Source organism: Pristis pectinata, chromosome 29 (genome assembly GCF_009764475.1).
Source record: "Pristis pectinata isolate sPriPec2 chromosome 29, sPriPec2.1.pri, whole genome shotgun sequence".
NCBI classification, from domain to species: Eukaryota; Metazoa; Chordata; class Chondrichthyes; order Rhinopristiformes; family Pristidae; genus Pristis; species Pristis pectinata.
This window is the reverse complement of record NC_067433.1, coordinates 8,893,019-8,915,082: the sequence shown is the minus strand read 5'-3', so window position 1 is coordinate 8,915,082 and position 22,064 is coordinate 8,893,019. Positions and strand designations below refer to the sequence as shown.

Genomic DNA, 22,064 nt, shown 5'->3' with positions numbered 1-22,064 from the left:
TATTTGTGAATGGTCAGCACAGGGAGTGAAAGGGAAAGTTCATAGAGTCACACAGCATGGAAAGAGGCCCTTCAGCCCACCAGCTTCATTCTGACCATCAGCCACCCATTTAATCTGAACCTGCACTCGTCCCACAATCCCCACCAACTACTCTCTGAGATTCTACCATTCACCTACACACAGGAACAATTTACAGTGGCCAGCTAACTTACTAGCCAAAAAGTCTGTGGGATGTTGGAGGAAACTGGAGCACCTGGTAGAAACTGATGCAGTCACAGGGTGAAGATGCAAACTCCACACAGACAGCACCCGAGGTCAGGATCAAACCCGGGTCACTGGGGCAGTGAGGCAGTAGCTTGAACTCACTGCGTCACTGTGCCTCCTCCACGTCTTGCAATGGCCAGCTGAGGGAACCCTTTCAAAAGGCAGTTAAGAGATTGACAGAAGCAATGGAGTAGATGTAAGGCATCCAGATTACAAGGACAGTTTTCAGAAAGTACCAAATATTAGGCTGATGAACGGCAGTGCCAGCAGTCTAGGACTGGTGGTGTTGTAGACAGTGCAGAAGGTTATAAAAAATTACAGGGAGATGTTGATCAGCCAGGTATGTGGGCTGAGGACTGGCAAATGGCTTTCAATCCAGATAAATGTGAGGCATTGTATTTTGGGAGATCAAACCAGGTTAAGACTTATACAGTGAATGGTAGGGCCCTGGGGAGTGCTATGGAACAGAGGGACCTAAGAGTGCAAGTGCATAGTTCGCTGAAAGTGGCATCACAGGCAGACAGGGTGGTGAAGGTGGCATTTGGCACGCTGGTCTTCAGCAGTCAGGGCACTGAGTATAGGAGTTGGGAAGTTATGTTGCAGTTATATAAGACATTGGTGAGGCTGCACTTGGAGTATTGTGTACAGTTTTGGTCACCCTGTTAGAGGAAAGATGTTATTAAACTAGAAAGAGTGCAGAAAAGATTTACCAGGATGTTGCCTGGACTTGGGGGCCTGAGTCACAAGGAGAGGTTGTGTAGACTAGGACCTTATTCCCTGGAACGCAGAAGGTTGAGGGTTGACCTGACAGAGGTATGTAAGATCATGAGGGGCATAGACAGGGTGAAAGCACATACTGTATTTTTTTTCCCAGGGAGGGGGTGCTAAAAACAAGAGGGTATAGGTTTCAGATCAGAGGTGAGAGATTTAAAAGGGACATCAGGGGCAGCTTCTTCAAAGGGTGGTGCATATTTAGAATGAGCTGCCAGAAATAGTGGCTGAGGCGGGAACATTAGTAATATTTAAAAACCATCCAGATAAGTACATGGATCAGAGAGACTTAGAGGGCGATGGGCCAAACACAGGCAGATGGGACTAGCTCTCTGGGCAACACAGTGGGAATGGAGTTGAGCCAAAGGGCCTGTTTTCTTGCTGTATGACTCTATGGTGGCAGAAGGAACAGTTGACTGATCACATGGCAGATAGAAGAGTGGTAGTACAGGGGTCAGATGGTTGAAAAAAAGGGGTACCATATGGATTGTCATTGGGTCCCCTATTATCCACTATTTATTTTAATGGTTTAGACGTTGGGATCAGAAACAATTTCTAAATTTACAGATCATACTGAACTGGCAATGGGGGTGGGGATGTGTGTTGGGTATTGGTGCCAGGGGTAGTTAATTCTCAGGAGGCCTGAAAAAAAATTACCAGGAAGGCACTACTGGATTACAACCAATAGAAGCAAGATGAATTTCAACCTAAGTTTGATTGATCCATTGGATTTTAGCAAGAAAAGTAAAGAGGACACATATCATAAAATAAGGATCTAAACGGGGGACAGGAAATACAGGTACATTAATAAGCCAAATAGGTAGCAAAAAAGGCACCAGCTATATTCGCAGAGAAACAAATTGAACAGTGGTGACATTATGCAAAACTCCTGTTGAATCTTAGTTGGACCACACTTAGAGTACACATATAGTTTTCATCACCATATTCAGGAAAAAATACAGGGAAACAGGAGAAGGTACACCTAAAAACAACCACAACAATGATATTAGAACTGTGCAGTTAAACCCCTCAGGAAAGCATGAAGAGGCTGGGTCTCCTAACTCTGGAAGGCTGAGCCAGAGGACCAGACACTTTGGACACATTGAAGAATAAATGGTCTAGAAAAAATTATAGAAGGACCAGCTGAGGTCACAAGGGGATTGATATAGAGTAAAGATGAACTTTGTATACAAAGAGATGAACAGACAGTTCGCCTTTATTACTTTTTCCATTGTAAGTTTGAACTTTGACTTTTGAAAGGAAAAGAATCCAATCCAGTGAAGTTTCATTGTCGAGTGTTGACATCTCATCCCCAACTGGCCACACAATGAAGGGTGAGAATTTACTCATCATCTGCCACGGAAGCAAAAGTGAATTCTAGAACCTTGCCTCCCGTTATTGGTTGCCAGGAGGAACAGTTGAAATAGGTGATGACTATGTTGAGAATCCACTTTCCAAAACTCTGAAAAGGTCAACTTCTGCACTTGGTCATCAGGATGGCCAAGTGTTTGGAATTGTGAAGAAACCTTGGTTAGCAGGAACAAGCATCAGGTCAATACTTCATCTGCTAAAGAGTGTCGTCCCCTACCTCAGAGTGCCTTTCTCTCAGCATTGTAATAGGACACACCAGGTGTGCACAGATCAAACTTCCACAGCTGTTGCCAGGACTTAAGGAACTAAGTTATGGAGCGAGGTTGAACAGGTTGGGACTTTATTCATTGGAGTGTAGCAGAATGAGGGGTAATCTTATAGAGGTGTATAAAATCCCAAGGGGCATAGATATGGTGAACATGCACAGTCTTTATCCCAGGGTTGGGGAATCAAGAACTAATAGGTTTAGGGTGAGAGGGGAGAGGTTTACTTGGAACCTGAGGGGCAACTTTTTCACCCAGAGGGTGGGCAGTACATGGAATGAGCTGCCAGAGGAAGTGCTTGAGATAGATACATTAACAATATTTAAAATGAACTTGGACTGGTACATGGATAGGAAAGGTTTAGAGGGATGTGGGGTAAATGTGGGCAAATGGGACTAGCTTAGATGGGAATCTTGGGCTGAAGGGCCTGTTTCTGTGCTGTATGACTCTGTGACTCTACGAGTTGCAAAACCACTTAGGTTGCGACTATACATTCTTTTGCCAGTAAATTTACTCCCCCTTGTTTCTGAGTATTACAGACTGCATTGGGCATGCAAAGTACTGCCCTTACAGTCTGCATAGAACGATGGTGCGAGAAATAGGAGAAATATTGTCCTCAGCATGAGTGAGCATTTCACAGAAGCTCTCGGCTTCTACAGTTTGCAACCTGATGCCACTAAATATTTCAGGCATTGAGATTACATCTCCTTTTAGCACTGCTGTTCACACGGGTTGCACTAGAAGTGGAAGGCCAACCAGCTTAAAGTAACCTTTCTCAGGAGTGTGCTGCAGCTCAAGGAGTGTTTGAGAGGTGTAGCTAACTCTGCAGCTGGAGGTGAACCTGCAGATCAGTTCAGATGTAACCAGAGGTAAGGTGGACTTGTCATTGAGAAATTCGGTAATGTGGGAGTCCCAAGGAATCCTGTATGACCCTACCAGTCTCACACAAGGTTTTGCACAATTGACCAGGAATACACCAGAAATCCATGGCTAAGGGGACAGAGGGATTGTGGGAGATGAGGGGCAAGCATGGTTGGTGACAGCGCTTGGAATGAGGCATCGTGCTGGAAGGAAGAGCCTGATCTCACAAGAGGTGATGAAGTGATCTGTTTATAGCTGCAGAGTAGAAGTACTCACAAAGAATGTCTTTTGTGCAGAGGGTTGAGCACTCTAAGTGATACATGAGGCAATGTAGAGGTGTTGTAGCAAGACTTTAAAGTAACTGGAGCAGATGTTCATTCATTCACCTGTTATGTTCAGTGTTGCTGAACTGCACAGCAGAATGTGGGGTTTTACGCATCACCTGGATTCTCCTGGCTGATTATCGGTGTCCTACATTGGAGTTAAGGATTGTAGTGTCACTTGACCTGTGGGCTCTGTTGTCTTTGGAAGATATTGAACAGCCTGCAGTCAGTTCTGAAGCTTCCCAGTCAGGCTATCTGATGTGTCCCTTTAACTAGTGAGTCAGGCAACTGTTCCACAACAGCAGGATATAGATCAGTTGCAGATATGGGCGGAGAAATGGCCGATGAAGTTTAATCCGGGCAAGTGTGAGGTGTTGCACTTTGGGAAATCAAATGTAAAGGGACAGTACACTGTTAATGGCAGGATAGTTAACAGCACTGATGTACAGAGGGATCTTGGGGTCCAAGTCCATAGCTCCCTGAAAGTGGCTGCACAAGTTGATAGAGTGGTAAATAAAGGTGTATGGCATGCTTCCTGTTATTAGCCGAGGCATTGAGTTCAAGAGTCAGGAAGTCATGTTGCAGCTTTATCGCACTCTGGTTTGGCTGCATCTGGAGTATTACATTCAATTCTGGTTGCCCCATTATAGGAAGGATATGGAGGCTTTGGAGAGGGTGCAGAAGAGGTTTACCAGGATGATGCCTGGATTAGAGGCTATATGCTATAAGGAGGCATTGTTTTCTCTGAAGCAGCAGAGGTTGAGGGGAGACCGGATAGAAGTATATAAAATTATGGAAGGCATAGATAGACAGCCAGTGTCTTTTTCCCAGGATGAAATGTCTAACACTAGAGGGCATGCATTTAAAGTGAGAGGGGGAAGTTCAAAGGAGATGTGCGGAGCAATTTTTTGTTTACAGAGAGAGTGGTGGCTGCTTGGAATGTACTGCCAGGGGTGGTGGTGGAAGCAGATATGATAGAGGTATTTAAGAGGCTCTTAATATGCAGAGAATGGAGGGATATGGACCACGTGCAGGCAGAAGGGATTAGGTGTCATTAGCTTAATTAGTTCAGCACATCATGGGCCGAAGGGCCTGCTCCTGTGCTGTACTTTCCTATGCTCTATAACAATTGTGGTATGCTGCATTCTGCTCCAGTTTACGTCAGTGGCCATATGCCAAGAGTGACATTGTTTGGTGTATACTTGAGACCAGGGAAAATGTCAGGGGCACTGATGCGGATAGTGCAAGGAAGTACATGGTCCAACTTTGCACCTGGCTTGATTTCATTTGGTAATGATCTCCAACATGTCCTAGTTAAGGTCAAAATTGGACTGTGTAGTGATCCAGTTTCTAGGCGGGTATCTGGCAGAAAACAGCAGGGATGTTTGAACAGCGCACATCAACACAGTCACTGATGGCTGTTGAGGCTCTCTGCGCTCAGGATGTTAACTACTGGAACTTGCATCCCTTTGGTTGGGCTCAATGTGATGAAGTACAGCTCTGTCCAAAATTATTCCGGGATTATCTTCCATCCATCATCATGAATAGAAACTGGAGCTTCACACTTTCAGTTCCAAATAGCTAACCTTAATAAAGGCCAAGGGTCACATTAATGGACAAGCGATCCATTTTGTTCAAATGGAAGGATCCAACACCTCCCACCACTTTTCAGCGGTTTTCTCAAACTATAGTATGTTTAAACTTAGAAAAAATTAGGAATGGTGCTGTTGATCCTTCGCTTAAATTTGAGGAAGTTTGGAGTCCATTTGTTCAATATTTCCATATGATATAAGCTGACCTTTTTCAGATCCCTTTCAATAACCCTTGAATGCAGAGGAGTGGAGTTGACGACATAGTAATGTTTTTTTTCTTTTTAATTGAAGAAATATCAGTCCAGTTTTTTTTTTGAAGTTTTTGGTTTTGTTGGTTTATTATCAATATTTTTTTTGATTTGGGGGTTCTTCTTTCATATCATTAAATTTCATTTCTTTTCAATCTTTCCTTTTGTATTTGTTCACTTAATAAGAGAGCGGGAGGTCTAGATTACTTTCATTTTACTCCTTGTGATTAGATATATTAACTGTTATGATTGCTATCCTGATCTCTTTGCACCATGTGTAAAATTACTAATGTTACACATATTATTTTGTACTAATTTGAAAATTAATAAAAAGATTGAAAAAGAAAGAAAAGGCCAAGGATGGATCACAAGGAAAGAAAACTCACATGAGTTGGTCATTTCCAGGGAGTGTTGGAATGGGTTAACATGATCTTTGACCTTATCAGCAGTTAGGATGTTATTCTAGAATTTAGGACAAGGTTGTTAGGGTGTGCGACTCAGTAACTGTGGAATGGAAGGAGGGAAATCCAGGACGGTTTCAGGTAAAATGGGTCTGATTTTAAGCTGCTGAAGTCAAATTTAAGGCGAGTGGAAAGCCTACTTTCATGACAGGGCTGCTGTGATCTCCAGCCACTGGCACTTGGCACTGATGGCTCAATTGGTTGATGCTCCTAGCTAATATCTCGCTGGCACCCCAGGCTGACATTTCTGGGAGCCAAAGCCTTGCGGGAAGCCCCACACTGACCCTCCCAGAGCCCACGTCTTGAGGGCAGCCCGGATTGAATGTCCCAGGGGTCCATGCCCGATCACAGCCCCAGGATCAGCATCTCATTGGTCAGGCTTGGGTGTCACCAGTGGATCACTGGAATGAGCGAGTAAAGTACAGGGGAGCAGAGAGATAGGGTGGAGAGCTTGGAGGGGCGCTGAAGAGAGGGGTCAGGAGGAAAGGGGATTGGACAAGGGGGGAGGAGAACAACGTGTTGCGGACTGGAGAGTTGGGAAGAGGAAGGGAGTGGAGGACTGTAGAGAGAGGGGGTGCAGCATTAAATCAGCTTCATCACTTTATTGTCCAAAAGGATCAAATTCAACTCTACTGCCTGATAACAGATCAGTGTCTGTAGGATGAAACCCCCATCTTACTTATGCCATGGCTTACAAAAACATCGGTTTAAAGAAAATTCTCTTTCAATGATAAATGGGAGAGCCAGATGTGAAATGAAGCAACAAGCAACACAGCATGCAATGCAAGCAAACAGCTTGCCCCAGAACATAGGTCCTGAACAAACACAAGAGGTTGAGCAGCAGAAGAAAAGTCCAGTGAATGTTCACTGCTGACAGCTTCTAACAGCTTTCTTCTTCCTATTTGACTTGCTAAGTTACGTTGGAAGTCACCATCACACAAGACAGGATGAGACAGAGACACTCCAGCTCCAAGCACAAACCTAATTTATGACCAACCTTGGTGAGGGGTGCGCATTTGGGAAGGGCCTTGTCCTCTTGCTGTGGTTCACAGCAGGAGGAGTTGACAGATTTAAACAAACATGAAGATTTGGCATCATTCTGTTCCCTTTGGATGCATCCAAGGCAACAGTGGCACTAAAGCAGTTGTGAACTGATTGATTTAAGATGGTGACATTGGAAGAGTTAAGTAGATTAGTTTTAAATGGACATGATTTACTCTTGTTCTGACTCATCTGTTTTAGAAAGATGTGCCAAGTGACATTGACAATTTTGTGAAGTATATCTATCCCCGGATTCCTGCTAAATGTTTCAGCTTTAGGTCTGGCAGATGATTTCTTTTGAGTGCTGAATGACATCCACATTAAAGCAAAACTCAGTCACATGCAAGCGATTTTCATTGCCCATTCAATGAATGGATGGCATTTTTATGGTATTCCTTGGGAAATTATGTGGTGTAAAATTTGGGATTAGAGTGATGAATTCATCCCATTGATCCAAGGCATGGGGGTCATTTGCAGATCAGTGCCAAACTGTACATAATAAATTACAACTACTTGGACAACTTTCACCCCCTTTCCCCATCCACCAAGACCTTTATCTACTTGGAGCTTTCTTCATCGCTGACGTTAGCAAACCCATGCACTTGGTCATAATTGCCACTGGTCCAGGTATAAAACAGCTGATTTGCAAAATGAAATCTTGTTATACACTCTCATCACTAACACCATGTAACTCCACCTTCCTGTCCCTGCAACTAAAATCCTTATTTCCTTTATTTATATATAAATATATATATAGCTTGTTTTACTATCCCAAGGCTTTTCTGCCCAGTGTCCAAGCTTCATCAAAAACTCTGTTGCCTGTAATTTAACTCACACCACGTCCCATTCTTTCAACACTCCGGCACTTGCTTTTAGTTGAATGTTTTCATCCCTGCAAACAGCTCCCTTTTGTCTTGAACCAGCTTACATTTCCCTTCTTCCATTCCACAGTTACTGAGCCACACAACCTATCCACTTTGCTTGAAAGTCATGTCCTGAGATGCCCTGCAGGCACCAACGTATTTCATCAGACTCCTTTGGATAATACAGGAGCCAAGTGGATTTCACTTTGTATCCCTCCCCTCCATCCCAAGGTTCCTCCCCTCCCTATCCCTGTAACTCTCCAGTTTCATGTGCATCACTGACTGTTTGCCCATCATTAGGAGCCAGACTTCCGCCTTCTTAGGCCTGCAGCCCTGAAGTTTTCCCTAACCTACCAGCTTCTCTCCCTCTCTAAGAAATAGCACCCAACAGCTCAGAAAGCCATCCAATAAGATGAAGGGCCAACCTTTACTTCAACTCTGATTTGCCTGATTATTTTATTCCCATAAGTGCCCAAAGTCGGTCACTCTCATCCCTAAATGTGTTCATCAGCTAAGCACCTTCAGTCCTCTGAGATTTACAACACGGAGGATATTTCCCCTTCATCTCAGTCCCAAATGACTAACCCCTTGTCCTAAGATCCCTAATCTTATTTCCAGACTCTCTAGCCAGATTCCTAGAAGCTCTCTGTCAGAAAAAAGCTTCTAAAGATGAATACAGAGAATATAAGCCCGTTATGCTCAACCTCTACCCCTTCCATTTCAAGAATCAATCCAGTGAACCTTTTCTGCACACCTCAAAGTGCAGGAAATCTCACCTTAGAAATGAGAGCAAAGCTGCCCACATTTCTCCAGGTGTGACCTCGCCAAAGCACTGTCAAATTGCAGCAAGAGTTCCTCACTCTTATTCCCTAATCTTGCCACAATGTACCATTTGCTTCCGAATTGTTTGCTAAACCTGTGCATTAATTTTTGCATTTGTGTACGAGAGTTCCAAAATCCCCACTAAATCCCAACATTTACCAACATTTCAACTTAAAAATTTTAACTTCCATTCTTCCTTAAAAGTAAAGATCTCATGCTTCCCTGCATTATACCCATCTGGAATATTTATGGCCAATCATTCATCTGCCTGATGTCTATCTTGGATGGATCCTTCTCATATCTTACTGTCTATCTATCTGTATCATTCAAAACCTTGGAGATGTCCCACTGGCTCCCCTCCTTTCAATCACTGCTAAAAGTTGTGAATGCTGTTATGTGCCTGCGATGCTGCTGCAAGTAAGTTTTTCATTGCACCTGTGCATATGACAATAAACTCAACTTTGACTTTGAATTACTGACAGCCAAGCTCTGATCCTTGAGACACTCATTGAGTTACATCTTGTCATCCAAAAAAAATGACCTTTACTCCCACGTTTTTGCTCTTGTCAAGCGAAACACAATCCATGCTACATATTAATCCCCCAAACCACTAGCTCTAACCTTGTGTCACAACCTCTTGTGCAGCAGCTTATTAAGTGCCTTCTGAAAATAAGCACTGCTTAAAATCTCTCTCTTCAGCTAAGCTTTCAGTTACCTGTCCCAATGTCTTTTTCTGTTTGATTCCCCTCTTTGCCTTGTCAATACTTCACTATATTAAAGGCTCTTTACAACTGTTTGCTGTCAAGAAATGTGATATTATATTCTTGGTTGAGAGTCTATGGAATTAACTCACATTTCTTGCATATGTGCTGTTTGGCAAATCAGTGTTTTAAATGGGGAAATGTAGCCACTAAAAGAATTGTCACAATGAAACTGTGGTTAAGGCTCAACACACACAGACACACACACACACACACACACACACATGGTTTGTTGAATGAAAGAAGCTCCATGAAGCAAAAGGCTGAGGATATTTTTACTGGATAATTGTCTGTGGATTCTTAAGATAACAAAGATAAGAATGGCCACAGTCCAATAGTTTGATTTGAAAGGCTCATTTACCTTCCCATGCCTTAAGATTGGGAGTGTTTTTCATAATTCATAACTCTTTCATAATTTCCAAGGAAAATATTGTCTAAGCCAAAATGTGGAGAAGGACATAGCAGACGTGCAGTGCAGAAGATGGCACAGAACCAGATATCAACGTAATATCAGAGGTCAGAGGTAGAGAGGTGACAGAAAGTTTAAATAGTTTCACCTTCAGCACAGGAGGTAAACAGCTGATAACCAGAAGAAAAGATTTCACATACATGGAACAATACGAATTCAGCTATAAACACAAAGATCACTACAAGTTAATGTAATTCCAGTTTTGGTCATGGTGGCATTGGATGATAGAGGGAATAGAGTCATAGACAGTCTAATTAGAATTATTCTTACAGGGTTAATGTACCTCCACTTGCTTCAGTTACTTAAGACCACGTTAACCAGCAGGGTTAAGTCTTTGGGGAGCTGAAGGGGTAATAATTGCTTGTGTACTGTTTTAATGCAGGTAAGATATTGAGAAGTGGGGAACTCCACAACATTCCAACTGCAAACACATCGACTGGTTGTCGGGAAGGCTCTTGGCTTGAAGTGACTCTGCCTTGAAGTGCTTTGAGTTATCAATGTAGTACTGATTATCCGTCATAACTGAGCAAGCTGGATTTTGTGATTAGATGATAACTTTTTAAGAGGGCAGAAATACTTACTGCTTTGAATGAGAAGGGTTTCAACATAACAGAATTTAGCTTTAACAGAAAGGGATCAGAACTGTTGCTTACGTAGAATGTCTCCTGCACAACCAGGAACATAATTCATTGCCAGGTTTGCTCAGCTCTGTTTCCCCACAGCTGGAGTTCAGGGTGGGGTAATGCACTTTAGATGACCCAAGATGAAGACCTGGGATTATATCTGTGTCTAACCATGTCAGGACCATAATGCGAAGCAAGTCCATCAGAAAGGTGTTTGAGTATCATAAGATGTTGATTCTTTACAACTTCAGATTTCCTTCTCAAATCATGGTTGTGACTTTTATGCAGTCACGTCACAAAGAATGTAAATACACTCAGAATGCAGGCACTTGTCTATTGGGGATTTAATCGTTACAAGCACAATGGATGGCTTACTTCCTTGTTCACCTTTAAGATTTGATACTCCGCCCTCCACGTGCCTTGTTATAATTTTTTATTGAGGGAAGATTGCTGATGTGAACTACTGGCTTGCAAAGTACAAGTAAAAAGACACTGACAAGTGGCCAGTTGACTTGAAATGTAATGAGGTTCAGTCTTACCATTCACAGCCGGAGAAAGGCTTTGGTCTCTTTCTGTGTGCTTGTTATTCCCTTTCAGAGGGTGGCTGTTCATACTGGACCCTTCCAGCATATTCACGATGTCATTCCGGTCGATATTCTTCAGCGCAGAATACAAACTCTCCACTAACAAGACAGAAACATCAGTTCAATGCAGGGACCATCCACCTTATCGATACCCCTCATGACTTTATAAGCCTCTATAAGGTCACCCCTCAGCCTCTTTCACTCCAGGGAAACGAGTCCCAGCCTATCCAGTCTCTTCTTATGATTCAAGCCCTCTAGTCCCAGTGTTATTTCCCTCTTAGAAGAAATCAGAATTATTGCATTGGGAAACAAGTTCGATATTGGTATAATTATCCCCTATTTAAATGTATCACGTTATTAGTTCAATGTTTCATTTCCTCTCTTCAAAACACATGGAATACACAGAGGCTGTCCAACCTGGGACGTTTACAGATCCGAGGGGAGTAAGCACTCCCTTCTTCTCACACCTCCTTATCTGGTGAAACTGAATGCCATGAGGGTTGTTTCCTCAGGTTGGGCAAACAAGGGACTTGCACTCCATGTATTCCATGCTATATCTATGTCATGTGGGAAACCATAAAGGAAAGAGTAAAGCCCACCCACACCGTGCAAGGATTACCGTCAGCATAGAGCATCCTTTACGTTTAAACTCTGACACCACAAAGGTAAACCAGAACTTCTCAGTACCCCCTCCTCCACACTCAGCACCATTCTGTTGGTTTCAGGTCCATAGTCCAAAGTCCCTTCCCATCCTATCCTATCCCAGTGGTAGAAACACCAGTGTATCCAGGGTAGTGTTGGGACCACATTGACATCCCTATGGAGATCAACAAACATCTAAACAGTTCCTCTCACGCCACAGAATTTTTTGTTGCACTACAATGGACTTTTTCTTTGTTCTACTTGTGTTTTTTCTTGTATAATTTTGTATCATTGATGTTTAATGTATATTTTTCTTGTGAATGTTGTATCTCTAATTCTATGTGCCTGTGATGCTGCTGCAAGTAAGTTTTCCATTGCACCCATATACTTGTGCATATGACAATAAACTCGACTTTGACTTGACTTTGACAATGGCTTTAGTTCTGAACCCCTTTTGCCCCCGAACTGTTCTTGCACCTTCTCTAAAAAATCTTTGGGCAATTTTTCCCTTAGTTTCTACAATGTACGTGTGACCCGGTTGATATTTTCAACCCACTTTTGGCTCTCTTTCCCTCGTGGCTGGCCCAGAGATTGAGAAGGGCAGCACTCTGTTCCAGCAGTGAGTTGGGATTCTCCACACGGATTCTGTTGATGTCATCCACAGAGAACTGTAGCTCTCTTGCCAACTCTGTAAACAATAGTCAAAGATGAGCAGTTAGAGAAGTAACCTCATTGACTACCATAAACCAGATGGATTACCATTATTCTGGCCTCTGAAGAAAAAACTACCACTAGCTCATGAAAAATGATGAAGAGAGACAGGGCAACCTGCCAATGGAGGCATAGATGTTTGGCTGTTGCATTGGGGCCAAAGATTACTGGCAGAGGATTCATTCCCCACTCTTCTGCCCCAGTCCTGCCCACCTTGAAACCTTTTCCAAATGTTACTCAATTGAGATAAAGTTGGGGCAGGCATGGTAGTGTAGCGGTTAGAGAAACACTATTACAGTGCCAGAGACCTGGGTTCAATTCTGGCCACTGTCTGTAAGGAATTTATACGTTCTCCCCGTGTCTGCGTGGGTTTCTTCTGGGTGCTCCGGTTTCCTCCCACATTCTAAAGACGTACGGGTTACGAAGTTGTGGGCATTGCTATGTTGGCGCCGGAAGCGTGACGACACTTGTGTGCTGCCCCCAGAACACACTACGCAAAAGATGTATTTCACTGTGTGTTTCGATGTACATGTGACTAATAAAGAAATCTTGTATCTTACCTTGTAAAATATTTCAATAGCACAACAGATGCATCAGCAATCGAGAAAAGGGAAATTATCCTTCGGACCAAGTTTATTCTAGGAGGACACCTTCCTTTCTCTTTTCAGATGAACAATAATGGACGAGCCAAAGACTTCCAGCATTTTGTTGCTTTATTCCAGATTTACAGTGGTCAATTAACCTACCTATTCGCATGGCTTGGGACGTGGGAGGAAACCGGACTACCCAGGGAGAAACGTTTGAGGGTAAAAGTCTTCTGCACAACTCTGTCCCCTACTACCATCTCCCCAAACAAGGAAGTACCTCTCTGCTACTCAGCTGCAGTCAGGAGTAACATTTAGGAAAAGCCTCAGGGCTGAGTGATAACAATGGGGGAGAAGACAGTGAATCTTCTACGAATGTTCCTTGGCCATGACTCAACATCCCATGGACCACACCACTCAGGTGCCCAGTCTCTCTAATGATAGAGAAAGAAGCCACCATCACTTGGGCACTGGATGGGCTCCAAGTGATGGTGGCTTCTTTCTTTATGATTAATTTTCAGAGCATAGAATCTCTGGGGAGGTCAGAATTTATTGCCCATCCCTAACAGCGCTTGAGAAATTGGTGGTGAGCGCCACCTTCTTGAACCACTAAAGTCCTTGTGGTGAAGGCACTCCCGCAAGTGCTGCTGGGGAGGGAGTTCCAGGACTTAGACTCGGTCATTATGAAGCAATGTACTTCCAAATGAGATAGTGCACAACTTAGAGGGGAAACTGCAGGTTGTGGTGTTCCTACGCACATCTTGCCCTAGATGATGCAGGGAAATTGTTTGGGAAGTGATAAGACTAGATTTCCATGCCAAGTAACGACTGAGCATTGAGAAGATCCCATCTCACTGGGGGCTGAGGCTCAAGCTACAAGTGAGTGCCACATAACTGGCAGATACTTGAGAACACATGATGGGTTGAGTGGCCTCCTTTCAATTTCTGTCATGTCACCTGCAGCTTAATGTGACTTTTGCTCAAGAAATGACAGGAGTTATAGGGCTAGGACAGAAGCCAGAAAACCTTGTGGTTACTTGTCCACCAACCTCACCTCAGGAAAAGTGCTGGTGCACTGTTAAAGTGCATGCAGGAGAATGCCTGTTGAAAAATACCTTTCAGGAGGTGCAACATCAAAGAAACTGTACAGAATTGTGGATACAGCCTAGTCCATCACAAAAAAAACAGCCTCCCCTTCAAGGACTCTGTCTACATTTTCCACTGCCTTGGGAAAGCAGCCAACATAATTAAAGACACCCCCATCCCTAAGTTATTCTCTCTTCTCCCCCCTTCCATTGGGCAGAAGATACAAAAGCTTGAAAACACACACCACCAGGCTCAATTACAGCTTCTACCCCACTTTTATAAGACTCACAGACAGAACTCTGGTACGATATAGATGAACTCTTGTTCTCTGTCTACCTTGTCATGACTCTTGCACCTTATTGTCTACCTGCACTGCACTTTCTCTGTATCAGTAACTGTGACACTATATTCTGCATTCTGTTTTTGCCTTTCCCATTGTACTACCTCGATGTACTGACGCTTTGAAATGATCTGTATAGATGGCATGCAAAACAATGTTTTTCACTGTGTCTTGGGACATGTGACAATAAATAACCAATTACCAACAGTTCCCGAATCTTGGTTTGTCGAAATTCCCATGAAATGCAAGCAAAATAGAGCACAACTAATAATAAAATATTATAATTAAATGCAAACAAAATAGAGCCTTGGTGAAGCAGCCAGTATAATCAAAGACCCCACCCACTCATCCCACGGTGATAAGACCATTGAACAGTTCCCTTATACGATGAGATGGACTCTTGCCCTCACAATCTACCTTGTTTGACCTTGCACCTTATTGTCTACCTGCACTGCACTTTCTCTGTAGCTGTGACACGTTAGTCTGTATTCTGTTATTGTTTTTACCCTGTACTACCTCAATGCATTGTGTACTACCTCAATGCACTGTGTAATGAATTGATCTGTACGAACGGTATACAAGACAAGTTTTTCACTGTACCTCGGTACATGTGACAGTAATAAACCAATACCAACACCAATACCAAACTTGGCTTCATAACCTGCCAGTAGAGAAGAGCAACCTGGGTGACTACCTAAAATTGGACAGTAACCTCCCCATGTATAGCTAACACCTGAACACTTACATCAACTTTAGGCAGGTTCTATTCTCCTGATGCAGGTTCTGCAGTACGATTTACAACTCTACAGCACGCTGGGGAAGAGTTGCATCTGTGCCTCTACTCTACAGTTGTGAAGTTCACTTCCTACCTGTAACTACAATATATTCTTTAAGGCTGGGCAGAAGTCCTCTGAGGACTGTTGTCTTGGCAGATTTTATATTCACCAGTTGAGTTACATCCATTCTACATTCCCTGGGACAACTTTCACAGCTATGGCAACCAGTTCGGATCTGGGACAGGGTGGGAGGAGAGGGGAGAAGGTGGGAGGAGAGGATTGTCACAGATATCACTGGAGTGTCCTTTACCTGATATTGGTGCCAAGAGTGAGAGTCATTTTGGCCCCAATTCTAAAATAAACAATTAACCTTGGCAAAGTTGTCCAGGTTTAATTTTTGTGACAAAAGAATTGACTTTCCTCCCTTTTCATTCTTCTGGAAATAATCCAGATTGTCTGTGCCTATCTACTAGTTCTCCAACCTCTTGGACAGGGTGGACACTGAGCGGCTGCTTCGCTGGCTGAGAATTTCAGGATAAGGTGCTGGTTATTTAAGACCGAGAGGAGGAGAAATTTCTTCACTCAGATGGTTGGGAATTTTGGAATCTTCCACCCCAGAGTTGGTGGATGTTTGGTCAATACACACGTGCAAGGCTGAGACTGATAGAATTTTGGACATTAAGGACATCAGAAGTGATGTGGATCTGTTGAGAAACTGGGTATGAAGCACAGGACCAACCAAGGTGTCACAGGATGGCAGAGCAGACTCGAGCGGCCTATTTTTTATGCTCTTTATTTCAAATCCTTTCATTGATTTGGAAACCTTGGCTAGAAATTTCTTCAACAGCCTCTGTTTCTATAATAAAATTACAGCTAGTTTTCAGACTTTCTTGCTCACTGTAACTTTCCATCCTTGGCAATATAATAAATCTTGACTGTACCGATATTATTATGTCTCTTACATTCTTTCTCTACTAGGGTGTCAGGGGCTGATCCAACTCAGGTCTTGGACAACTTAATTTCATTTTCTTCTGTACTTTAAACCCAAGATCTTAGTTAATAATTTAATTCAACCATCTTGAAAATGGGAACAATATGATCAATGAGTTTGGGACAAATAAATAGCAGAAGTTGGTGACTGGATTGAGTGTTGAGAAACACAGAAAATGTAAACATTGTGGCCTTTCAGAAAGTCTGTTCATATACAAACTCACCAGCCCAGCTGAGACCGAGCTGCTCAGCAATCAGAGACATCTTCATTTCTGTACGTTCCCAAGCACTCAGGGAGACTGCAACATTGCAAGCACAGCATTAGTCAACAACAGAAAAGCATGATACCACAGGTGCTGCAAATCTAAAGAGAAACTGCTGGAAATCCTTAGTGGGTCAGGTAGCATCTGTGGAGGGAGAGTTAACGTTACAAGTCTGTGACCTTTCATCAGAAGGTTTCAGGCCACTGACCGGAAACATTAACTTTGTTTTGCTTCACAGATGCTACCTGGCCCACTGAGCATTTCCAGCATTCTCTGTTTTATAGAATTACACATCAGCTAAAACAATGATTCTTTGAACAGTGTTATTCAGAGCACTTCAATGATCAGTTAATCACTTTGACTCTCACTGATTAACGGAGCATTTTGCCCCACCCCGAAGTTCTTCCATGAAGAATGTGCATTTTTGGACATGTGTGCTGTCTGGAGGCTGGTATGAGGGCAGGAGAGAACTATTCCAACACTGGGGTCATTTAACGAGATCTGTGTTTATCTAACTCTTTTGCTTTGGATTCAATTAACTGGTGCAGGGATGATAAGGTAACATTATAGGGTTCATTCTGATGGACTGTTTGTAAAATTGATACCAAGATTGGTATCTTGAAATATCTTTGGACAAGACTTTGATTCGGGTAAGTTAAACCCGACGCTGCCTCCATGCTGGTTGTGACAGTTCTGCAGTTACTATTAAATGCCAAAACACCAGTTATTTTTCGTTCTGACACTGATCATGAAGCAAAGTTTAATACCAAGCTTTAGGGAGTCAGGGTGAGATGGCTAGAGGGAGAGATTGGGAATAGGAGAGACAGTGGGCTTGTTATAGAGTCATAGAGTTATACAGCACAGAAACAGGCCCTTCAGCCCAACTCATCCATGCTGACCAAGATGCCCATCTAACCTAGACCCATTTGCCCGCGTTTGGCCCATATCCCTCTAAACTTTTCCTATCCAAACCACTTCCTTTTCTATGTTGGGAAAGCAGGGATGGGAAGGAAGAAGAAAGATGGTATGAAGAGGGAAGTTAAGCCAGGTTTCACAGCTGCCTGGCTGCAGTTAAATGTTTATCCCTCAATTGTAAGCTCTTCTGGCAGTCCTGCAGATGGTGGCAACCTGGTGACAATGCCAGTGCTGAGGTACTGTGGAAAGTGTATGATATTGACTCAGTTTTCTTTCCCAACTTCCATTTTCGCTAGCCTCAGTAATCATTAAAACTTCACACAAAATTGAAGTTGCATCACGGGGAAGGGGGAAGGGGGAACCTTCCTGACTCACGCCCAGACAGTGCAGTGGCACTGTGGAGTCATTTACAGTACTTGGAACAACACCAAAAGGGGCTCTTATTTGCAGTGTCTGGCTATAGGTCCGAGCGAGGTGGGGGAGCAGAGTGTGTACCCATTGCCGGCTCGGTTAGCGTGTTGTATCGTTCGCGCAGGGCCAGAGGGGTCAGGTTCCGCCGCCGCTCCTCACTTCCATCGATCTGGCAGGAGAGAGAATTCGTTTAAAATGCAGCAGATGCCAATAAACACATTGGAGATTACAACAGGCGGTGCACTCAGCTGACTGCAGTCACCGAGTTGAAAGCCGTACAGATTCAGGGTAACCTTTAGGTACTGGCCCCTGTGCCAAGGAAAGCAGGACTCAGCGGATCTTCCTCACTCTCTCTCTCCCCTCCAACTCTCTCATAATTTTATACAACTCAATCAAGTCTCCCTCAGAGTCCACTGTCCTAAAGAAAGAATCTCAGCTTAGCCAGTCTTTTCCGTGGCTAGAATTCTGCCAATAAGCCTCGCAAATCTCCTCTGCAACCTCTCCAATGCCATTGAGTTCTCTGGTGAACAGAGTACACTAGCTACCGCCAAACTACAGAGTGACCACAGATGTTTATGAGGTCACGCCTACTATTGGCAGATCAAATTACTGACTCTCTTCCTCTTATGTGATTAACAATGAACTCTTGGTCTCTCAGTCTACCTCATCATGACCCTTGACTTTATTTGTCTGCCTGCACTGCACTTTCTCTGTAACCGTAACACTATACTCTGCAGTCAACATCATCAACAACTCCTCCCACCCTGGTCATTTCCTCTTCTACCGCCCCCCAATTGGGCAGAACGTACAAAAGCTTCAGAACACGTAGCACCAGGCTCAAGGACAGCTATAAGACTGCTATAAGACTGTTGAACAGTCCTCTTGTACAATATAGATGAACTCTTGATCTCTCAATCTACCTTGTTGTGGCCCTTGCACCTTATTTGTCAACCTGCACTACACTTTCTCTGTAACTGTAACACGATATTCTGCATTGTTTTTTTCCCTTTTGTACTACCTTGATATACTTACGTGTGGAATAGTCTGTCTGGATGGCATGTAAACCAAAGCTTTTCACTCCATCTCGGTAAATCTGACAATAATAAACCAACTACCAATTACAATTCTGCCCATTATACTTTAGCCAAAAATGGACCTTTCCCAATTGACTGTTCTTCGTCAGTCTACAGTTTTGTCTCCTTCTCCTTTTCTTTCCAGATACACTTCCCCTCAGGGAAGTACAGGTTGATTTGCCGTGGCTGGATTTGACACATCATTTAATGAGTGCAATACAAATATAAACATAGGAACGCAGAAAATAGGAGCAGGGGTAGGCCATTAAAACAAGTGCTATAAAGTTTATACCCAATTGTTTGTAAGTAAACCAAATCAAAATTTGTGAGTTTGTCTGCAGATTGAATGCTATTAGTAATTTAGAGTGTGAAATGGGAACACATTGCATATTAAGTGCTTTCATTTCTACAATAACTAGGATTATTAGCAATCATACAAGTTAACTCTGACAACCGCTTTGACACGTTATCACTTTCCATTTTTCTGCAGTCGAAAGCAGCTATTTTACAGTATTTTTGGACCAAGATTAACTTTGGACCTTTTGCTTCGACTTAAGTTTATAATACAGGAGACACCTGCATTATGGCTGTTCTCTGTCCTCGTAAATCTGTCCTCATAGAATTCACAAATCACTACCCAAAGATTTAAGATAGAACATAGAACAGTACAGCACAGGAACAGGCCTTTCGGCCCATGATGTTGTGCCGAATTAATTAAACTAGTAATTAAACACCTAACTAAACTAATTCCTTCTGCCTACATAATGTCCATATCCCTCCATTTTCTGCATATTCACGTGCCTATCATAGACCTTTCTAAACATCTCTATCATATCTGCCTCCACCACCACCCCTGGCAGCGCATTCCAGGCACCCACCACTCTCTGTGTTAAAAAACTTGCCCCTTTGAATTTACCCCCTCTCACCTTAAATGCATGCCCCCTGGTATTAGATACTTTGACCTGGGACCCTGGGAAAAAGACACTGGCGGAGATGTGGAATAAAATTTGCTCTCACAGAATTCATGTGGGGGAAAAAGTAAATAAATCAGCACAAAATTTAATTTTTACCCCCTCCCCTCCAAACCCAGCCCCGTAACACAGGGGTTGCCTGTATAAGTCCATTTTATTTGTTAAAGTGCATTTACAATGTTCTAAATGCTTTGTTTTCATTTGGACTCTTTTCTAATTAACTGTCAGTCGTAATTTTTGTTACAATTTTGCTACTAAAATTATGGAGTACAACATTATAAGTACAATCAGACATTACTCAGATTTTATGTTGAAGTTTGCTGGATTCTCTGCCTGTCTTCTAATATGAGCAGAGTTTTCTGTACCATTGAATACAATCATAGCTGATCAATTATCTCTATACCTTATTCCCATTCTCTCTCTGTACTCCTTAATCCCGTTTACATCCAGAAGTTTATCTATGTAAGAACATTCAGTGACTTGGCCTCTACAACTCCCTGTGGGAGCAAATTCCATAGGCTTGCCATCCTCTGAGTGAAGAAATTCCTCCTCATCTCAGTCCTAAATCCTTTGCAATATTTGTAAAGTTAAGGAATTTCTGCTTCCTCAGCTGATGACACTTTACACTGAGTTACAATTCAATGAATGAAATGCTCATCCTTTTAAAGTGTTAAAGGGAGAGGGAGCAAACACTCCTTCCTTTGGCAGAAGTGGGATAAGATCGGGATGGGAACACAGGCTGATTTTGGTACATTGGTTTATTATTGTCACGTGTACCGAGGTACAGTGAAAAACTTTGTTTTGCATGCCATCCATACAGATCATTCCATCACATCAGTACATTGAGGTAGTACAAGGGAAAAGCAATAACAGAATATAGAATAAAGTGTGACAACTACAGAGAAAGTGCAGTACAGGCAGACAATAAGGTGCAAGGCATTGACAAGGTAGATTGTGAAGTCAATAGTCCATCTTATCGTACAAATGGACCATTCAATAGTCTATTCGGGATAGAAGTTAGCACAGGTACTCCAAAGATGCTGTGCTAGTGTCAGCAAGCATTGGGTGTTCAGCTACCTGTGGGAGTTATGTACAGTCAACATGTAGAGAAATAGTACGTTACCTTCACACAGGGAGGCATGGTGATGTTCAGGTTACAGATGATGTGCTGGAGGTCTTCGTATTTTGTGGGCTTTCGAAGGAAGGAGATGTGACCAGTGTGGTCTTTGCTGAGATCTCTCACCTAGACAAAGGCAAGATAATTACAAAACTTTCTCCATGGACATTGATCAAACCTGTAAACCGTAGTATCCCAACCTCTTGATTCAAAATCTTTCTCCAAACCATCAAGTATCAGAAAACTCTTGCTGTGGGGCAAAGAGTGAAATGGGGAATCGATTGGGTTCCTCAATAAATCATTTGGATCCAGTTTTGATGAATGAGTGGTTTCCAGGCATTCACCAGAATTGAGAACTAGTGGTCACATCTTAAAGTTCAGAGAGATGACGGAAAATTCGGATCCTAAGTAGGGACTTTTTTTCCCCAGGAGTGGCTGAAGGTGGATCTGTTGACAGGTTCTGCAAATTTCCTACTGAGAAAATGCTGTGGGTTCCAGAGTCAGAGGGAGAGTTGCTGAAATAGAACTGACGCGTCATCCATTCGTAAAGATGCCGGTGCAATTTCACCACCATCAACATGCTACTGTTCAGTACACTTCAGTGTCAAGTACACTGTTGATATAATACTGTTTGTTTGCTGTTAATTTACTATGGACACAAGTACGATGAAAGGCAAGACTGGTAGAAATTTATGATCAATGAGCTACTATCAGTACGTTAATAGTATGTTGTAGAGTCATGGAGTAGTACAACACCGAAACGAACCCTTCCGCTCAATTTGTCCATGACGACCAAAATTCCCATCTAAGCCAGTCCCATTTGCCTGCATTTGGCCCATATCCCTCTAAACCTTTTCTATATTTACCT

The 22,064-nt window shown here is 42.9% G+C and overlaps 1 protein-coding gene across 8 annotated transcripts in view; it reads right to left on the bottom strand.

The window, feature by feature from the left end:
• The window catches only part of LOC127584319 (ankyrin-1-like), a 329,079-nt gene that overhangs the window by 32,042 nt on the left and 274,973 nt on the right, over window positions 1–22,064 (bottom strand). For all 8 annotated transcript variants that reach the window (XM_052041013.1, XM_052041016.1, XM_052041021.1 and 5 more), the window contains 5 exons: window positions 21,203–21,322; window positions 18,120–18,204; window positions 16,671–16,745; window positions 12,516–12,647; window positions 11,273–11,416 (listed from right to left, as the gene is read on the bottom strand). In XM_052041013.1, the coding sequence (XP_051896973.1) occupies window positions 11,273–11,416; window positions 12,516–12,647; window positions 16,671–16,745; window positions 18,120–18,204; window positions 21,203–21,322 (556 nt within the window). The remainder of the gene's footprint in view (window positions 1–11,272; window positions 11,417–12,515; window positions 12,648–16,670; window positions 16,746–18,119; window positions 18,205–21,202; window positions 21,323–22,064) is intronic.